A 20,820-nucleotide genomic window follows, 5' to 3' on the forward strand; every position below is an offset into this window, starting at 1 on the left:
CAGATTGCAAAGGCAAAAGATTGGCCATAACCTAAATGTCCAGAAATAGGGGTCTTGATAAGTAAATTATTGCATATCCAAATGATGAAATATTACGTAGCCCTTAAAAATAATGAGACATCTTGGGGGAAGGTATGGCTCAGTGGTGGAGTGTATGCTTAGCATGCACCAGGTACTGGGTTCAATCCCCAGTACCTCAATTAAAATAAATAAGTAAATAAAGAAACCTAATTACCCCCCCCAAACAAAAACAAATTTAAAAATATTAAAAACAGAAAATAAATTAATTGAAATATTAAAAACAAAAAATAAATAAAATACTTAAAAAATAATGTGACATCTTTGTATACACTGATACAGCAAGCTCTCCAATATGTATTAAGTAGAAAAAAACAAGGTGCAGAAAAAGGTTATGATATGCTACTGATTGTGTCGGGGGGAAAAGACATCTATGTTTATAAATGCATCCACTAGCTCTGGAATCATACACAACAATCCTAACAGTGGGTACCACTGGGGAATAAGGGTGGGAGAGAGACTTATATTCTCACTGGACGTCCTTTAGTACCTTTTGAATTTTCTATCATGCGTATTGCTTACTTACTTGAAAATATGAATATGTATTTTTCTTTAAAAGAAAAGTAGTGGTGTTTAGGTTATTAAATCTAATCATAAATTTTCCTTCCAAAAGTTAAGATAAAAAAAATTTAAACATTCTTATGTAATATACATACAGAACTTTAAAATTTCTATAAACCTTGACCTTGTAATTCTAATTCTTGGAATCCTGCCTTAAATTTTATGATTAAGGATACTTACCAAGCAATTATTTAAGAATAACACAATTACAAGCAGGCTAAATGTCCAAACCCAGAATGATTAAATTATGGTATGACCACATTGTAGAATATTAAGCAATCATTAAACATTTGTTATTGAAGACTTCTAGACTTTTAATAGATATGGGAAAATGTAATGCATAATAATTTAAATTTTGGAAAGACTTGGTGTAGAATTGCCAAGTAAATCAAACAAAATGTTAACAATGGTATGCTGGGTGTGGAATTACAGATGATTCTTATTTTCTTTCTTTCTTTTCTTATTTTCTTTCTTAAATGTTTCTCTCTTATCTGCATTTTCTACAGCAAGTATTTATTCCTTTTGTAGTCAGAAAAAAGTCATAAAAAGGGAAAAAGGCTGCTTTTCTTAGAGCATTTCTTGGAAGCAAATACTGTCTTCTAGAACCACCTCCATCAATCCTTTCTGGGGACAGGGGTGCTAGAAAGACAAGGATGAGTACAAAAAAGAATCAAAGTTTCGCCCATTTCAACTTTCCATCTCAGTTCTGGAGGAGCAGACTGGTTAAATTAAGTTTTGTGCTTTAGCAGTAGAAGGAGTCAGAGCGTTAGAAACAAGGGAAAAAAACGTTTCACTGGGTATGGTAGAGAAATAAATATTTGAAAGATCAGCTACCAGACTTATAAACACAATGTGAACTCCTAATCTATTCATTTATTCATTCCTTCTGTGACTGTTTATTGGACTCTGGGGATTCTTATCCCCAGACAGATAATAAACAACTACACAGATAAGTTTAGAGAGTGGCAGGTACTGTGAAGAACTAGAGCAGGAAGGCATGATGGATTTCCCAGAAAGGAAACACTAGTTAGAGGAATCTGGGATCATCCCTCTGAGGAGGGGGCACTGGAGCTGAGAGCTAAGTGATAAGGAGGCAGTCACGTGAAGTTCTGGGACAAGCATTCCAGACAGAGGGAACATAAGCTGAGTTGTCACCAGCTACTCAGCAGTTCTAAGTGCTTTAAATAACTGAGAGTTGTAATATGTTTACAGGAATTTACTCTTAAATATTTACTGAGCTCCTATAAAAAACTAGGTGTTTTGAGTACTATAGAACTCAAGAGATACATTCTCTTCTGGTTGGAACAGCACTTAAAGGATGCTGTCATCTAATTCCATTCCCTCAAAGTCCTCATTGTAAAGCTTTTTATGAATGTTTATTGTGCAAGTTGGACAGAGCAATCTGAGTTCCATCAGCAACAGAAATTGTGGCTATTTCTGAGAAATAGGTGTTCCAGATCCCTAGAAACCTAAGCAGAGGGTATTTCGAGAGTCTTTGTCGTCTGCTGTTACCCAGCAAACAAGACCAGCCTACATTGCATCTCTAAGTCTCAGTTTCCTCATCAGTAAAATAAGGAGAATAAGGCACTGGCTACTGTGATGACTAAATGAGATAATAGTATATACAAAGCACATACAATAGTCTAGCTTCTGCTGCTGTCATCAAACAAGAGGCCTGGTCCTGCGGAACCTGGGCTCCAAGTTCATACATCCAAGCTTCTGTATTTCACGAGAGGATTTAAAAACTATTCGACAATGCTTTCTGAAGAACCCTGCACAGTGCCCGGCAAGCACACACAGGAGCCAGTTCTTGCTCGTTACTCCTAAGTGATGCAGACCCTCAGCAGACTTCCTACCCGCCCCAAGCATTTACACCAGCTCCCTCAATGATTAGTGCCCATCCCGAGTGATGGCTCAATCATATGACCTAGGCTAGCTCACCTCCCACACAGTGCTCAGCCAAGGGCTCGAAGAGGTCAAAGGTCGAAGTGGCTCCATCAGACATGGTGATGAACTTCCGGTGCCCATATGGGTGTGGTGACCTCACCCTTCCCATCTTCCCATACAAAGCTGTTTGGATGTGTCCACTTTTCCCCCAGATCAACGGTGGAATGTATCTAAGAAAAAAGGAGAGGAGAGGTCAATTTCCCCATAATCCTTGAATAATGCTCTAAAGAAAGCTTTCAGCAAAAGTCTTTCAACCTATTAAGTTTTCCCTTGATAAATTCTGTACACTAAGCACAAATATGTGATTTTTTTTTCTTAAACCTTACATCCATGCCACAACTAATCCCCTTTCCACATTTTTGCATCAGATTAGCTTTACAAATCAACCAGGACACGCTTAAATAGACAGGATTTCAAATTTAGGTGTTAATTAATTCAACGCGGGTTATTTCCATAATGCAGAATAGAAAGCTAGCAAGTAATACGTTTTGAACACATGTTATTTGACAGAGTTAGCCTCATTATCAAATGAGCTAATGTATATAAAATAGCTAGCATGGCGCCTACGCGCATTAAATGCTCACTTCTCTGCCTTCCCCACACAAGGCGGACCACAGCTGCAGGGGTTACTCCATTAATCAAACTTGCTGCTTCTGTTAAACTGGGAAAGGCTGCAAACCCTTCTAAGAGTCTGTTGAGTGCCCTGTGCATGTGTGTGTCAGGGATGGAGGGCACTGTACGCTCTGGAGAATGTGCTGGAAGGGAAGAGCAATATAAATATTTGTTGGATTAATGAGGATAAAGGCTTGTTAGCATAAGCAAGGCATGACACTACCTTAACAACTGTCCTTTGTGAAAACAGAGTGACTCTGGGCCTTGGTAGGAAGTGCAGAGATCATAAACTACTTATTTACTGGGAAAACAAGGTGCTCCAAGTTACAATTAAGAAATGATTATAGTTAAATAAAAAAAAATGATTATAGTTCACAACCACAGTGCAAGATGATCCCATTTACTGAAAGTGCTGTTGGTTTCTCTTCCTTGGCTTTGAGCCCAAGCTTGATGATTGACTAGGATTTGTGTTCTATATAAATGAGAGACATACTAATATAAAATGGTAATGACATCAATCCTTCATCTCTGCATCATATCACAGTGATTTGTGCCTATCATTTCTGTCAGACCAGATGATCCTAGAAGCTCTTCTTAAATTGAACCAGATTTACTCTTTTTTTTTAATCATAATTCATTAAATCTACAAATTTAAGAGAAGGGAGATTATCATCTTAAGCAAGCCAGTTCCCAGACAAGCTTCCTCTTTGAGGGCAGGGAGGAAGAAGGAAGAATATTTTAAGATCTAAGGACAGGAAACCACTTGCTAGCATAACACCACAGGTGCAAATCTCAGTGCAGAGGCCATGGCCTTTGGAAAGCAGGCGAAGGCATTTATAAGAGATGAGTGGATTTTGACAATAATAAAAAGCAGGCTTGTAAAAATAATGTCAATTGGACAACTGAATACTAAACAAGATTTAGATAACAGAATTTATAAAGGGTTTCAGACTACCAAGTTGGGCAATAAATTGTATGTAGTGGGAGGGGTGTGATCCAAGAAACCAAACTTCTGATTGCTCCTGGAGGAAAAGCTTGAAGAAAATTTTGTTCATAACATAAATTAAAAATAGAAATATGTTGATGTTAAAAATGTCAGAAGAATGGGTTAAATCTCATCGGCCTATCTTCTGATCTGATTTAGAATATGGTATAATTCTAGAAGCTATGATAAAAGAATAAAATTTCCTTTTGGCTATTCACAGATTTCCCACAGAATCATGACACACGGGCTCATCCTGAGGCCACGCTCCTGATTCAAGGGAATTTTGGCAACTGCCCCACCAAGTGGCCTCTCACTGAGTCTTGTTCCACCCACCAATGGAGGGATAATTAACACACAAACCTGCCCCTCCACCCCCTCATTGTTTGAGTCTCAGTGGCTTGGCCTAGGAGGCACACCACAGCCTGGGGCCTGCTTACCTTTCTTATCCAGGCTCCAAAAAACCTGAACCACCAGCCTGGCTGCCTCCACCCCAAACAGGCACATCATGTACTGGGCTATTTTTTCCCTCCCTCCGGTGGAGGCACTGGGGATTGAACCCAGGACCCTGTGCATGCTAAACATGCACTATACCACTGAGCTATACCCACCCCTCTGTACTGAGCTATTTTACCCCAAGTACCTTTGCTCAAGCTGTTTCTCCTGTCCTTCCACACTCAATTCTTCTCCTGCCCAGCTACTACATGTGTTTTAAGAGTCACTTCTAATCAGGTTTTTGGGGGAGCTTCCCTTCTTTGTGCCCCTGGCAAAGAACCCTGCACAGAACACCCACGAGGCTTGATTTTTAAAATACACTCTTTTCAAGCACACTCCTCCCCGCCACCCACTGGAGCCAGGCTTATTATCCTTTGTGTCAATCCCCAGGGCACTCAACACACACTCAGCTTGTAGGGAGGGCTTGCTGTTGAACAGACTACAGACTCACAAATCTGAAAAGACAAAAATATGCTTAAAATATCATATGCGCCATAGTCATGTGAATTCAGCTGTGGCATGATTGGTATTTGGCTACTGTTCTCTTTCCAGGCTACTGAGCACCATTCCCAGACTGGGCTGGGATAAAATTCTCAAGTTGTGTGAGTGTGTGTGTGTGTGTGTGTGTGTGTGTTGCGTGTGTGCATGCATGAATAAGCGACTACCTCAGGATCACTTGAGACTTGCTTAATTCAGCGTAAGGTCAACTGTGCACAGTGGAAGTTTGACAATGTATAATTTTTTATGACGATACCACCTACTGATAAAACACGGTTTTTAATTAACTTCGCAATAACACAACACTGGGGCTTATAAAATTGAGTTTTCGCATAGCATATTTATTGTCATGGAGTTTTACTGTTTTTGTTTGTTTACATAACTTATCCACAGATCTCAAGAGAAACATTAAGAAACAAACAAAAAAACCAGAATAGGTGCCTAGTCACGTGGTTTAGGTCAGGGAAGAAATACAGAGCAAAACAATAGAATATTTTCAAATTTATATAAATGTGGGAACAATTAAGAGATGCTGCTGAAACGGTACACAGAGGGATATGTTTTACTCTACCTATGCAGTAGTTTGTCTGAAAATACAGCTGCAAATAATTCCACCTATTCCTGTCCCTGCAAACAATTCTTCCCATCAGGAGGTAGACACCTCTCCACCCGCCATGAGTCTAGGCTGGCCTGCGACTTATCTGGGCTGGTAGAACATGGTGGGAGGACTGCTGTGCAGATCTGGCCCTTCTGAGGTCTGGCGGCTTCTGCCTGTACCTACTCGGAAGCCTGGTGCTTTGTTATAAAGAAGCTGGGTCTTGATTACCCAGTAATGAGGGGAAATATGGAAGGGGCCCTAGAGGTTGAGAAATAAAATCTAGAACTACATGCATTCTAAATTTTATAGTATCACCAAACTGCCTCCCACAAAAAAGGGACTAATTTACATTCCCACCAATCATGTAGTGAAGTACCTGTCTTCCTCATTCTCATCAATCATTGGTGTTTTCAATCTTTTACAGTTTTGGCCACTTTGATAGGCAAAGAATGAATATTTCATTTCAATTTCTGTTTCTTAAGGTTTGTCCAACCTATGTTAAAAAAAAAGTTTCTTATCTGAATTTGCATTTCCCTGATACATATGTTTATTAGTAATTTGTATTTCTTTTCTGTGAATTTTCTGTTCATAGCCTTTGTGCATTTTTCTATTATGTTTTTCTTTTTCCGTTTTTATTTTTATCACTCCTATATTGTCTTTATATATTATATTTTGGAAAGGTTTTCTCCCAGTCTATTGTGTATTTTAAATTTATCTTTTATATAACTTTTATATTTTGTGGTTAAATTTGTTAGTTTTTTTCTGTTAAAACCTTTGTGTTTTACATTTGGTTTTAAAAGGAGCTGTTCCAAAGGGTAGATAAGTTATCATGTCCATGAGATTTTTAAAACATTATATAAATATATGTTATATATTATTTACTATATATATAGTAAAATAGTAAAAATATGAAAGTGAATGATGAACATCAAAATTCAGGTTAGTGGTTATTCTGTGGAGTAAGGGAGGCTAGTGAGTTTGTAGATTGGTATACCAGGGGCTTCAAATGTATCTGTAACATCTTATAATTTAAATGAAAATATGAGACAATTATGGCTAAATATAAGATCTGATAACATTAGAAGATGTTCACATAGGTGTTCATATCACATTTTTGGCGTTTGTAACGTTTAATAATAAAAAATATTTTAAAACTTAAAAAAATAAAAAGAGCTATTGCAACACCCAATTATAAACATATTCTCCAATATTTCGTTCCATTATTCCTATAGCTTTTAAAAATGTATTACCCTTAAATCCACTTATTTTTGTAAATGATGCGAAGTAGAGATCTAATTCATTTTTTCTGGGCAGCTAATTGTCCTTATACCATAAATGGCCCATCCTTTCCCTACTGATTTCAATTGCTATTTTAAATATATACCAAGTTCTCAACTAAATATTTGGATTTGTTTCTACATTTTCTGTTCTGGTTCACTGATTTCTTGGTCTGTTCTTGTGCCAATACGGCACCACTTTAATTAACATGGCTTTATGGACTATTTCGAGAGTTGACAGTAAAGGCTCACTTCACTCTACTTTTCCAAAATTTTTGTTGGCAGACTTTTGGCATTTTATTTTTCAAATGAACTATATGATGAGCTTGTTTTATGAAAATTTGGGGTTTTTTAAATTGAAAATACACCAAACTTATATACTACTTTGGGAAGAACTGACATTTTTACAATTTTGACTTGTCCTATTCAGAAACATGGTGTATCTCTCCATTATTCAATTACTTATGTCTGACAGTAAAATTGCTTCATGCTTCAATACGCAGTTTTTACCACGCTAATTTGCCTGCATTTCTACATTTTTAAAGCTATTCTTAGAGTTAGCATCTGGCCATGTTTTACTCCTAACTCCCAGAAAGCAGAAGTGATGTCTTCTACTTCTTATCTAGATGGTATTTTGTCCAGTGTTGTGCTGTGGTCCATGGTTAATAAATGCTCGTTACTAAGAAAGAAGCTAGAAGACCACAACAAAATACAGAGGCCAGCATGTCTTTATCTTCTGAACCTATTTATGATCAACCTCTGGCTCTACTAACAGAACTGCCCAATGGGAAAGAACACAAGGGAAAATCTGCACCTCCTCCCCACCCACACCCCTCCTTATACACACAGAAATATGTACACACTGCCTTTGGGCAGATGGAGTTCACATGAGCAAAGACAGATGGTTGCTGGGCTATTTAAAAGAGAATTGGAAAAAAAGCTGACTAATGCTCATCTTTGCCCTAAATCTGTGGGCGACCAATTCTTCCTTATGGGACTTGGGTCCCTTGGTTGTAGATCAAATCACTTTATAGCTTTTAAACGCTGGCTTAGCTGTTACTCCCTTTGATTTTCCCCAGTACCTCTCTACCAAATCAGCCGAGGGCTTGGCACACAGTAGGTGTTTAGGATACGTTGTCTGAGATTAAGCTCCCACCATGACTCCCAGGAAGTCCTTCCCAGTGAACCAAATGCCCATCAGCAGCTGCTCCTTGGCATTTTGAGTTTGTATCCAACAGGACGCTTTGGTTAAAGCAACAAAACCCAACTCTGACTAACTTAAGGAGGGACTATTGTAGAGGGATGCTGGAGTGCTCACCAAATGGACAAGAGGCTGGAGAACCAGTCTTGAAGAGGGCAGGGGGCAGGAAGGAAACCAGGGGGCTGCTCTAGGCATGTGCCCTTTACACAGTCTGCAGCATCACCCCTTTGAAAGAGTCAATGTCCCAGGAATGAGGTGTCCAGAAAAAGGAATTTCAGAGTAGGTGGGCAGGACACCTTGATTCACTACCTACATTCATCGGAGAGAAGAACTTCCCCCAGAGGAAATCTGTGTGTCCTTGGAGAAGAAGAATGGATGCTGGGCAGCAGGAAAGTGACAAATGTCCCCTACAAGCTTTTTAGCTGGACTTGGCTTTAGTTTAAGAGGCTTTTTCAGTGCCCCTAACACCCCACTGCCCCATCAAACCATGTAGTTTCCTCTAGTTCTTTTAAAAGTCACCTCTTTCTTTCTGTCTCTGTTCCCCAAACCTGGTCCCAACTCTTAGTATTTCACATCCTTCTCAAAGGTGTCTACTTTGAAGCATCTGCTTTACCTATAACACAATGCAGATCAGAAACAAGCTACCTAGTGTTTTTTCCTCATATATCCATCTCTGTAAATGCAAATTTTATATTAAAAAAGTTTTTTTTCTCTAAAGGAGACATCTAGGAAAGTAGAGTTTTTATAACTCCTGGTCTTTACTGGTCTTAAAATAGCACACTTTGCACAACCCATCAATTTACCCCTGCTGTCTTTTTGAGGTAAAATTCACATAACATGACCATTTTAAAGTAAACAAGTCAGTGGCATATAATACATTCACAACATAGTGCAATCATTACCTTTATTTAGTTTCAGAACATTTCATCACTCCAAAAGGAAACCCTACATGCGTTAAGCAATCACTCCCCATTCTCTCCCATCCCCCACCCCCACCCCCACCCTTGGCAACCACTAATCTGCTTTCTGTCTCTAAGGACTTACATAGTCCGGATATTTCATGTAAATGGAATCATACAATATCTGCTTTTGGTCTTGCTATTTCTCACCAGGCATTATGTTTTTGAGGTTAATTCATGTTGTAGCACATATCAGTACTTCATTCCTTTTTATGGCTGAATAGTATTTCATTACATGGATATACCACATTTTGCTTAACCATTCATCTGTTGATGGACACTTGGATTGCTTCCACCTTGTGGCTATTAAGAATGGTGCTGATATGAACACTTATGTACCAGTCTTTGATTGAATACCTGTTTTTAATTCTTTTGGGTGTATACCAAGGAGTGTTATTTCTGGGTCTTCTGGTAATTCTATGCTTAACATTTTGAGGAACCTCCAAACTGTTTTCCATGGCAGCTGCAACATATTACATTCCCACCAGCAATGTACAGGGGTTCCAATTTCTCCACATCCTTGCCAACACTTGTTATTTTCCATAGAAAAAATTATTATAGCCGTCCTCATGGGTATGAAGTGGCATCTCCTTGTGGTTTGATTTGCATTTCCCTAATGATTAATGATATTGAACATCCCTGCCATTTTGACTCTAGGCTTTCTTCCCCTTTAGCTCTACTTCTGTCTCTATCTCTAATATTAATCACAATTTAAAAGATAAACTAGTTGATAAACATATGCATACTAATAGCCTCCTGTTCATTTCACAACGGCTATTACTGATAGAATCAAATTAGAATAAAACTGGCAACAGGTAAAACTGCATGTGGTATAATTTAGTACTGTCTAAATTTTGACAAAAGAATCCAGTTTTCACACAAGCATTTAGACTTGCAAAACTTAACCTAGAGAATTTGTCTTGGTGAGAAGAATAGCCACAAGAGAACTTTCTAGAGAAGCAGCTATGGTCAGTAACATATAATATGGGCAAAAAACTGATCCCATGCTTTGTAGTAAAAGTTGAATAGAAAACAAACATGATGAAGATAAAATTTAACTGTATTATATTTTAAAATCATCATGGAATCAAATTGGCTCAATACAATTTGTTCCTGAAAATAATTTCTCTAAAACTCTTTAATGTTAGCATAACTCTGATGAAAATATTTGTATTCCAAATGTCCTCTCCTAAGCCTCTTCCTAATGGGAATGCAGGTGGTTAGAACCCAACTAGAGCTCCACTCCTGAATGCTCCTCCTTTCCAGCCCAACCCAGACAAAAGACTTGGGGCCAGCAAAGGAGATGATATGAACTAAAAAATAAGGAACCGGGTGGAAGAGAAAGTCTCAAATGCAAGGTCCACACAGGGGCTGTGGAGATCCATGGATGTCATCTGAGAAATCTTGCTCTCTTCCATAACAAGGAAGTGATAGGACCCATGGTTTCACAGAGCAAAAGGGAATGCGAGGAAAGAGTTACCGGGCTTTAGTTATCTGCAAGGATGAGACACATGTGAAGGCAAAGGCCACTGGACTCTTACTAGAGCAAAGGAACATCACCTGGAGTGAAACCTGGGGCCTCTCCCTTAGTGACTTTGGGCACATTAAGGATGTTCCCTCAAGCTCTTTACCAAAGGCAATCAAGAGTATTAGAGGTACTAGTTATGGCTCCAGCACCATGAATTTATCTACCTCCTTCTTGGAACGCAGAACATTTTATTTAGCTAAAGCACTTCACAGTTTTTCAAAGTCCTTTTTTGTACAGGATTCCATTGGCCTTTGATAACAAGTTTGTGAAATGGGCAGCTGTTGTTAACTGTGGGGACCCTGAGGTCCAGGGAGTTAAAGGCTTGGCCATGGTCCCTCTGCTAATCAAGGGCAGAGTTAGGACTTCAACTGAGGCCTTGACCACTGCGTCCAGTGCTTATCTGGATGCTAAAATAGGCCTGATGAGGACAAATAGATGCTTTCATTCCAGAGCCTCCTATGACACAATTAGTCATCCTTTAAAAATATTAGTTATCTATAGAACCATTGTAAATGAGGCTTAACATATCTTACGCAGTCAACAGCCAGCCTCTAGCTTTAAAAATGTCAATTTAGCATGTGTGTGTTCCAGAGTTGTCCATTTTTAAGGCTATGGCCAAACAGCGGCTTCTCAGCAACAAGGAAAGCCCTGGTAGTTACTCCCGATACAAATCCGCTCGTTGAAGAACACCGAACTAGGACTCTCAAGCCAGGCGCTGGCAATAAACAGGAGAAAGGGCAAACACTCCAACCGCGCTCTGGGGCTTTGGCCAGCACAACAGTCATGGCCAAGGGGTCATTTGACAGTGACCCATTCTCCTGTTTTAACTTTTGCTCTCTCCTCCTCAGGGTCATTCTGTTAGCATGGTGGGGTCGTGTCTCACCCATAGCTTGATCCTCAAGTTAAAAGGTCAAACTATCAACTATAGTCACATCACCCCCTGAACACCCTTTGGGAAGGAACATACTGTTTCTCGGTAAGTTGAGCCCAGGCATCTCTCTTTCAGGGCCAGGCAGATGGTTGGGATTACGTTAAACACAGATGGCATTGGGGGCCCGAGGTTAGGGCTGTGTTGTAAACAAAAAAAGCCCAAATCTTTAAATGCCAGGTGCAGCAAGACGCTCCCTCTTGCAGGAGAGGCACACAGGCCGTGGCTGCCAGAGGGGACGAGAGACTCCCAGCTCACAGGCAATGAGGGCCTGCACCAAGGAAGTGAGTGTATGTGCACGTGTGTGGGTGTGTGTGCCTTTCTTGGTGTAAAGAGCTGAATCCGTACAAGTTAAATTGTATATGATGCACCTCCACTGAATATGAGAAAGAGGATCAGGGTAAGAATTAAACATGTAATGTTTGAAAAGAATAGTAATTTAATTTACCCCCTGCCTAAATTCCAGGCACTGGGCAGAAGAAGGAAGTCCCAGCACAGAGCAATCTGCCTGCAGGAATCCCCTAGGCATCCACAGCACCTCTGGGATTCACCTAGAACTCACTCTCGAAGTTTAAAAGGTCATCCGGCAAGATGAGTGGCTGCCTCCTCAAGAAGTTTGTGACTTCCGAATGTCAGCATCTGTTGTGGGAAGCCCAACGAGCGCACAGGCCCTGCCTCTGTTCTCAGCACAGGTGGCTCACTCCACAGGCGCGGCTCTGTCAATTGACACCCTGCTCCTTGGTTTCCCTCTATGTCCGCAAAGAGCCAAGCCCGAAGGGACACCTCAGTGACAGGGGCAGAAAGCAGGGGGGTTACGTCGTCCCGGGAAGCCCTCCCAAGAGAAAAGCTCCCTCTGGTCAGGCCCACAGGGCGTTGCCTCACAGCTGCTCCAGTTTCTCTCCTGACAAGCTCGGTTTTGAGTGGCCGATGATGTCCTCTGCTGGCCTTCAGCTGAGACGCCGGCTGGGCTCAGGGCAGGTGCTGGGACTCTTGGGAGACATGGGCTCAGGATGGCTCCTCAGCTTCCACAGAGAAAGCCCTTCTCAAGAGGCCCTCCACCCTGCTCAAAGCATACCCTCAGGTTAAAAAAATTTTTTTTTTCCATTTCAGGAAAAATATTTGTCCACTGACAAGAGAGATGACCTTTACTCTAACCAAGAGATTTGTTTGGAGAGTGACCACATGGACCAGGAATGGCTCTAGGAGCACGTGGCTGGCATCTGGGACCCAACCAAAGACATTATCAGGACTGAGCCTGCCTCTGCGTATGTTTTCTTTTGGCTCTTACATGTTGTCAATAGAATCCAGAGATTAGCAAGACACAGCGCCTGCCCTTGCAGGGTTCACAACCTGGGGGTGGGAGCACATGAGGAATACACAGACGACTATTGCAACAGAGAGGAGGAGTGGGCATTGGGGTCAGAAGGCCAGGATGGGATGATGTTATGGGGAGATGTGATCACGTGGCTAAGAAGTACCGATTTAACCCAGTACATGATGGGGAGTGTTAAGGACTGAATGTTTGTGTCATATGTTCCCCCCTCCCCCAACGTGATGTTTTTTGGAGGTGGGACCTTTGGGAGGTATTTAGGTTTAGATAAGGTTGTGAGGGTCGAGCTCCCATGATGGGATTAGTGTCCTTAGAGGAGGATGAGAGGCCAGAGCTTTCTCTTTCTCTCTCTCTCTGCCATACAAGGGCACACTAAGAAAGTGGCCATCTGCAGGCCACGAAGAGGGCCCTCACCAGGAAACAAATCGGCAAGCACCTTGATTTTGAACTTTCCAACCTCTGGAACTATGAAAAATAAATATCTGTTGTTTAAACAACCCAGTCGACAGTATTTTGTTATAGCAGCCCAGGCTGACTAAGACAGGGGGTTTAAGGTTCTCCAAGAGTGGGGAAGTTTCTGAACATCCAATCTGAGTCAGGGACTGGGCTGGTCACACCTCTCATTGAATCTTCACGACACTTCTGAGCGATTGTATCACCCCCATTTTACAGATGAGAAAAACAGAGTCTTGATTGGCTTGGTATCACAAAGTCAGGATTAGCAACAGATATCTGATTTCTGTCCAGAGCTTTTCTTATTAGGGTTAGGAGATTCATCAGCTCCCTCAACTGTAAATTAAAACAATTAAACATCTTTGCGTCTGTTCTTTCCTGTCTGATCAACTGTCAGAATGTTATATCAAATCATGTTTCTCCAAACTGATAATTGAATTTGTTGGAACTTCTCTTCAGTGTTCTTCACATACTTTAAACAAAAAACATTTCTTTGATTTTACATGTTTTTCACAACTGCAACCAACTCCTTTATGTTAGTGAAGTTTTTTTTTTTTCTGCAGGAGATCCATTTGGAGGGTAATTAATTTATTATTCACATTTGATTATTTCACGATGAGGCCAGAATGTTAATAAACTCATTCTGAATCTCTCCCCAAAGATAATGAGACCCAACAGAGTCATGACCGTGAGTGAGCACAAGAGGTTGGAGTGGCTTCTGGAAAGGGGAGAGGTGTCTGATTTGGGGAAGCAGTCTCATCCTACTTTAATGAGTGAGAATAAATTAATCAGCGGTCGGGGGGTGGGGTGGGGGGAACACTGGGAGCAAAGCTTTGTGGCAGCTCCAGAAGTCAGAAAACTGACTCAGGCCTTCATATATGTGTGTGTGTGCGCGCGTGCATGTACGCGCACAACCTTGTGTGCACACAGAGGTGAGGAAGCAGGGAAGGGGCAGAACCCTTTGGAGTTTAGGGAACATTTTGTAGACGCTTATCCTGGACCCTGAACTGTCAGAGCCTCCCCTTCATTGACCTTGAACCCAGGAATCTTGCTGCTCCTACCATAGACCCCTTTGGTTCCCTTTGTGGCCTCTCTTCCATCATCCAGCCTAGCTGACCTGAAGCCAGCAGGTCTTTTGTGAGCCCACCCCACTGGGCCTCACCCTCCTCCACTAGGACACAGCCCCCCGGGAGCCCCTTCTTTGCAGGAGGCCAAGATGTGGAGGAGATCCTGCACCATGTCACACCAGTGCTGGTGTGGAGGCAAGGCTGAGGCTGGGAGACATCATTAGCCTTGGAAACAAACATCTTGGGCCTTTTATCTCAAAATGGCAAGTAGCTTATTCAGCTTCCCCAACACCCATTAACAGGCTCATCGGAAATACGCTTTGAACACAGCATTTTTCCCCACCAGAGGCAACTGCTTCTCCCCAGCTGTCACCCAGTACATTTTCACTGTTGCTGCTAGATGCTCTATTCCTGAACTGCAGGATTATGCACAGGAAAATTCCAAGGCAGAGGCTGTTTGGTTTCCTCCAAAATGACCCAAGTGGTCTGAGGAACTGATAGAGAAATCATCTTCCGCTCCTGTAACTGGTTTCTAAGTACAGGACACCGGGGCATCTATGACCCATCGTGTGGCTGTGTAAGCCGCGAAACATGAATGTTAGCGAGGACAAGTTACAACAGAACCACTTAAAAAGAAACCACACTTTTTTGCTTTAAGGAAAAATAAACTCAGTTTTAAAGTTCAAAGAAAACCAGTTAAAGCTATTCAGAATTGTATTCAGATGTTAAATATATCACATCCAATTATCTTCCTGTTCACAAACTGCGTATAGCACTGGTCACAGTCCTCTGTACACAGAAGGAAGGAGGCACAGTCCTCTCTCCTTATGTATAGTGTGACCTGGTTTTGACATAATGCTTTACGTGGGCTTGTAGTTTATTACGAGGCTCTAGGGTTCCACTGACAAGTGCCGTCCATTAAAGAACTAGTCCTGGCGAGAGGCAGTCAAGTACTAGTTACTTCGCTAGGAGACTGTATCACAGTCTGGCACCCAAGATGCTAAACTATACCCCACTGCCCTCCGCCACCTCACCTTTCTTATTGCTAAATCAGGGATTGGAAAAAATTGCCTATGCTGACCAAACAGGACCTTTGTTTTGTCCCTGTCTCCATGGTCACCCCTCTCCTTCCTGGAGGACATGCATGTAGATGTCTGCACTTTGCTCAACCACTCTTGGCAAACACCAGGCCAACATCACCTCAGGCCGGGGCTGAGCAGCAGGGAAGATGAGAGCTGAACTATCACATCATACCTGATACTATTCCTGTGGGGGGGGCAGTACTAGAATAGTTAAATGTGAAGTTCTGGATTATCTACATGAAATGTCCTTTTAAGAGCACTTAAACCAAGAGATTACTATAAGAATTAAAATGTTAACATTCAACCTCGGCTCATATCTTGCCTTTCTTTGATGTGCAGAAAAGAATCCACAATGACGTAAGAACAATGACGTGAGAAAAAAAGATGGGTTCTTAAAATATTTAATGAAAAATACGCTTCTTTGTCAGTAATTATATCTATCATTACTAATACCCCACACTCAAAACCTGGCTCTATTCCTGTTCCCAGGGAACTCACGGTCATGAGAAGGAGATAAGTACAAAAGTGTATAATGCTCTTTACAGCTCAGAAGACGAACAAATGAATTTGCACTGGAAAACTCAGCATTGCAAACATGCTAATTCTCCCTAAATTATCTATAAATGTAACAGAGATGCAGTAGAAAATAATAGAATTTTCATATCTGTAATTAAACAAGCATTCTAAAGTTCATATGGAAAAATGAACCAGCTGTAATAGCCAAGGAAATTATGAAAAGAAGAGTAGTGACGGGGTACCAGCACCAGCTCTACTGCCCAAGTAAAACTTACTAAAAAGCTACACATCTGCTAATGGTATATATTCAGGATTATCAACAGAATGGAACAGACTGGAAAAATGCCTAAATACATCCAGGAAATTTAGTGGGAGAAAAAGGTGGCATTTCAGTAAATGGGGTAAAGATGGCTTGTTCAATAAATGATGTTGGGCAATGGGTAGCCATCCAGAAAAAAATTAAGTTGGAGCCACACTTCACACCAGGACAAATTCGAGAGAGATCAAACATTTCAAAAGAGAAAATGAAAGCATACGCGTGCTGCAAGAAAGTTTGGGTTTTTTAAAATAATTGTACAATGAAGAAGACCTTTCTAAGGAAAACAGAAATCCCAGAATCCAAAAGAAATGATCCAAAGATTTGACTATGCAAATGTTAAAAAAAAATTCTGCATGGCAAATACTACCCTGGGCAAAGTCACAAGACAAATGACAAACGGAGAACAAATATTTGCAACTCATACCACAAAGGGCTAATCTCCCTAGTCCATAAAGAGCTCTCTCAGATGCTTCTGAAAAGACCAGCAACCATCACAAAAATGGCAGTGGCTACCAATAGGCAGTTAAGAGAAAAGGAAATAAAAATAGCTCTTAAATGTAAAAAGGATGCGCAGCTTTTTCCATACGAGAAATACAAATTAAAACCACAGTGAGAGAATACTTTTTACCTATCAGATTGGCAAATGTCAAAGAGTAGCAGAACCCTTAGCAAGGTTTGGGAGAAACAGCACTCATTCTCTCGGTGATTGTGGGGACAGGCTTGAGGGCACTGTTAACACAATGTTTTGTGCACATCCTCTTTGACCCAGCAATTCCACTTCTGGGAGTTTATCCTACACAGACACGTGTACATTATGATGCAAATGCAAAACTATCTGTTGCAGCATTGTGAAAGCAAAAGGTTAGAAATAAATGAAACCTCCCTCCAGAAGACTAATTAAACAAATGATGGTCCATTATGGAATCCCATGTAGCCAAGACATACATGGAGGAAGCTATTCCTACATTCATATGGATGAATCTCTCAGCGGTATTTCATACAGAAAAGCAAAGTACAGAAGAGTATACAGCATGCTACTCTGCAATAAAAGGAAAAGAAGTATGTGTGAGTGTGTGTGTGTGTGTGTGCATAATTGTTGTCGCATAAAATATGTCTGGAAAAATAGTCAAGAAACTGGAAACACTGGTTGAAGGGAACTGGATGGTGGCTGGGGGAGTCTTTTCACGGGAATGTAACCTATATTTTAAAAAATAAATATAAGCTATCTAGGGGTTAAGGATGTTTATGACATACTTAACTATTATAAACTACTCTGATTGACCTAACAGCCTGCTGATGGTAAGAGTAACACTGAAGGAGAAAACAAAGTCACAGACTCTCCTGGTTAATGAGAAAACTACTGGGAAAATGCAGACCCTGCTTTTTGAGCAGAAATGTAAACGGAAGGAAATGATGCAGCTGCCCTGGAGCTTTCAATAAGAGGAACACAGTTCCAAAAAGCTTAAAGAAGCCACTGTTGATGGCTGTGGTTTAGCCCTGTTAAAACAGCAGCCCTTTCCTATGGCATGAGAACAGAAAAGTATTTCCTCAAAAAGTCAACAACTCCACCCTTGTGACAGCTCACAGCAACTTAGGCACTAAACCTTCATCCCGGTCCACACGACAAGAGAGCATCACAAAACCATACAGATAAGCATATTCTAGAAAGTTCTGCTAAAGCAACACACACCTATAAAAACCTCACTATCTGATGGCAGAAAACAGTGAGTAACAGAGGGTGACCAACGCATCCCCGTTTGTCTGGTACTTCCCTGGTTTTAGCATCAAAAGTCCCATATTCTAGGAAATCTGTTGGCCCTGGGAAAACCAGGATGTTTGGTCAGCCCAGCAACAGAGGACAGGATCCCAAGTTTAGCAATTCAACTTTCTCACCTTGACAGTTTTGGTTTGGGCCATGTCATCAGAAACACAAGCAATTTTAAGATGAAGTCACCTGAAAATGTGACCTCACTGAAGCTAACTATCAATCATCAGTTTCCGCAAAGACTATTTTAGGTCTTTTATCTTTCAAGAAGTCTCTTGCAATGGAAGTTTCCCAACAAAGGTGCTCTGAAGGTCTGGTGCCTACATAATAAGTATGTTGGAGTGCTACAGATCCACTTGTCGATTGTTAATGGGTAAACCATTAACACAAGCATCTAAGGAAATATTTGCACAGTTCTTAAAATGGGTAAAATGAGGTCAATAGAATTAAGATTCTTGGCAATTAGGAGATTATCCTATAAAAAGGACAAAGCTTTAGTGTTCAGCCAAGGAGGAAAGGATCTAAATCTGATCTGGAATGTCTCTGTGAGCAAGAGGGAATTAAGAATTTAAGCCCAAGATAATGAAATTCTTTTCAACTTTAACTCACTATAAATAAGCTGTGCTGGCTCCAGACTTTCTACCCAGGAGGTGCCTAGGGGTGGCCATCTGACTGAAAGGGAGTATGCAAAGCTGCATTTGCATGGTGTTTTACTTAAGACTCAGAAAACACCAATTGTCCATATCCAAGACCCTTGCCCTAGCCTCCCCTTTGGCACTGCCACTGCAAACAGACAGTAAAATAAAAAGGAGGCAAGAGAGGAAATGGGAGGCAGAAGAGGAGTTTACATACTGAGTCCTTTGCTCTTCAGATCAGTAAAATAACTCCATATAGTGCACTGTCAGAGCGATGTGAATTCATGCATTTCTGTAGAGTACTTCTAATTATTTAATATGTCCTTGGTACACTAGGACAAAATAGTCTATCTTGCATATATATACATATATGTATATGTACTTACATATATAGGATCAGGCCTTTATTTGAGACAAAGAAAAGAAAAATGAAAATTACTGTTAGGAAGTGAATATGTATGACTGCAATAGAGAGGGAATTGGTATTATTTGAGAGAAAAATCAAAAGTAGATTTGCTCTGACTTATCAGAAATAATTAGGAAGCAGAGTTGCACAGAAACCAACAAAAAAGTGCCCCTAGAAAATTTCTACAATGAAAAAGTTTTTAAAAAAATGATCCTTTTTCAATACCTCCTAACAATGAAGTCTCAGAGAAGTAGAGCCTCAAATGTTCATTAACCAAGAGTAATGGATGACTACTGGCAGGAAACTAAAGATCTGGACTCATTCTGATGGGAACAACATTTCAATAGGATTCCTGTCTGGAGTTCATACTCTGGTGAGTGAGGAGAGAAATAGAAAAACCACAGAAGATGAACCCATTATGATCTATGGAAAGGTCACGGGGTTTCTGCCATTCTCTGATGAGTGTCTGAAGCAACTTCAAAGAGGAAATGCTCAGAGAGAGCACCACGGGATAGGTGAGTCAACTCCTATTTTTGACTTGGTGTTGGAATGGGTGTGACGCTCTTCTCCAGGTTTCAGGTCTCTCTCAAACCCACGGAGAACAATAACATCCAGTTCTTATTAATCCTGGTAGCAGCTGGTTGCAGAAGAAAGCTGTTATGTTTCTGTCTCTGGGGAAGAGAGAACCCACAAGCATGTGGCTGAGAAACTGATTCCCTTCTCCAGACCCTGTAGGGGCTCACAAGTGTCTCCTGCGTCCAGTAAAAACACCTCAGCTCTCTGCTTTTGTGCTTGTCTACTAGCTTAGCACTCCATCATATTCCTCCTAAATGCCTTCATCTTTAGCTGTACCACGATCCACACCCACAAACCTGCTAATGAACGAAAAAGCAGAAGCCTGGTTTCCCACAGGGAATATGTACATTATAATAGAAGGCTTCCAGAGATGGGCCACCTGCTACCCATCTTTGCTTTCTAACCAGGACCTGGTGATGGAAACTTCAGCGAGGCCCAAGGGAAGGGCAGAGGCTGCAAACTGCCCCTTAAAGCATCTACCTGGGGTTGCCCTAATTTAAGACCAAACAATCAATCCATCTTCTTTCAGAAACAGCATAGTGACTTCCTAATAAACAAAATTTGAACAGAGCCAAAGGTACACCTGATTCCCTGGAGTAGCAGTACCCTGGAGCAGCACTGACAGCATAAGCTGGAGACAGTGTGGTTTCTTTTGCTCAAACACATGGCATTCGCCAAAATGGGAACATCTCACATCTTCACCTGTCTATGGAAAACAAGAGACAGAACAGCACATTTAAGATTTGGAACCTGCTAGGGATCCTGTTCCGTCTGGTCGAGAGTATGGCTTTTGATTTGGGGTCCATGTACTTCACTGATGAAGAAAAGAGACAGATACAAATCCCTGTAGAACAGGATGAATTGTGCTAAATGGACACAGAAGATACATGCTGGGGGGGCATGGGTAGGAGGATGGGAGAGGGGCTCGTTCTGACCAAAGAGGAGTAGGGAGGAAGTCAGGGAAGGTTTCTCAGAATAGAAGCTACTTAGATACAGGATAAGAGACA

General features: G+C 41.0%; 1 protein-coding gene across 1 annotated transcript in view; it reads right to left on the reverse strand.

Moving 5' to 3' along the window:
* The window catches only part of ABHD2 (abhydrolase domain containing 2, acylglycerol lipase), an 89,798-nt gene that overhangs the window by 39,444 nt on the left and 29,534 nt on the right, over nt 1–20,820 (reverse strand). The window contains exon 4 of the mRNA XM_006192568.3: nt 2,581–2,756. Coding sequence (XP_006192630.1) covers nt 2,581–2,756 — 176 coding nt within the window. The remainder of the gene's footprint in view (nt 1–2,580; nt 2,757–20,820) is intronic.

The sequence above is a fragment of the Camelus ferus genome, chromosome 27 (genome assembly GCF_009834535.1).
Source record: "Camelus ferus isolate YT-003-E chromosome 27, BCGSAC_Cfer_1.0, whole genome shotgun sequence".
In the NCBI taxonomy this organism is placed as follows: domain Eukaryota; kingdom Metazoa; phylum Chordata; class Mammalia; order Artiodactyla; family Camelidae; genus Camelus; species Camelus ferus.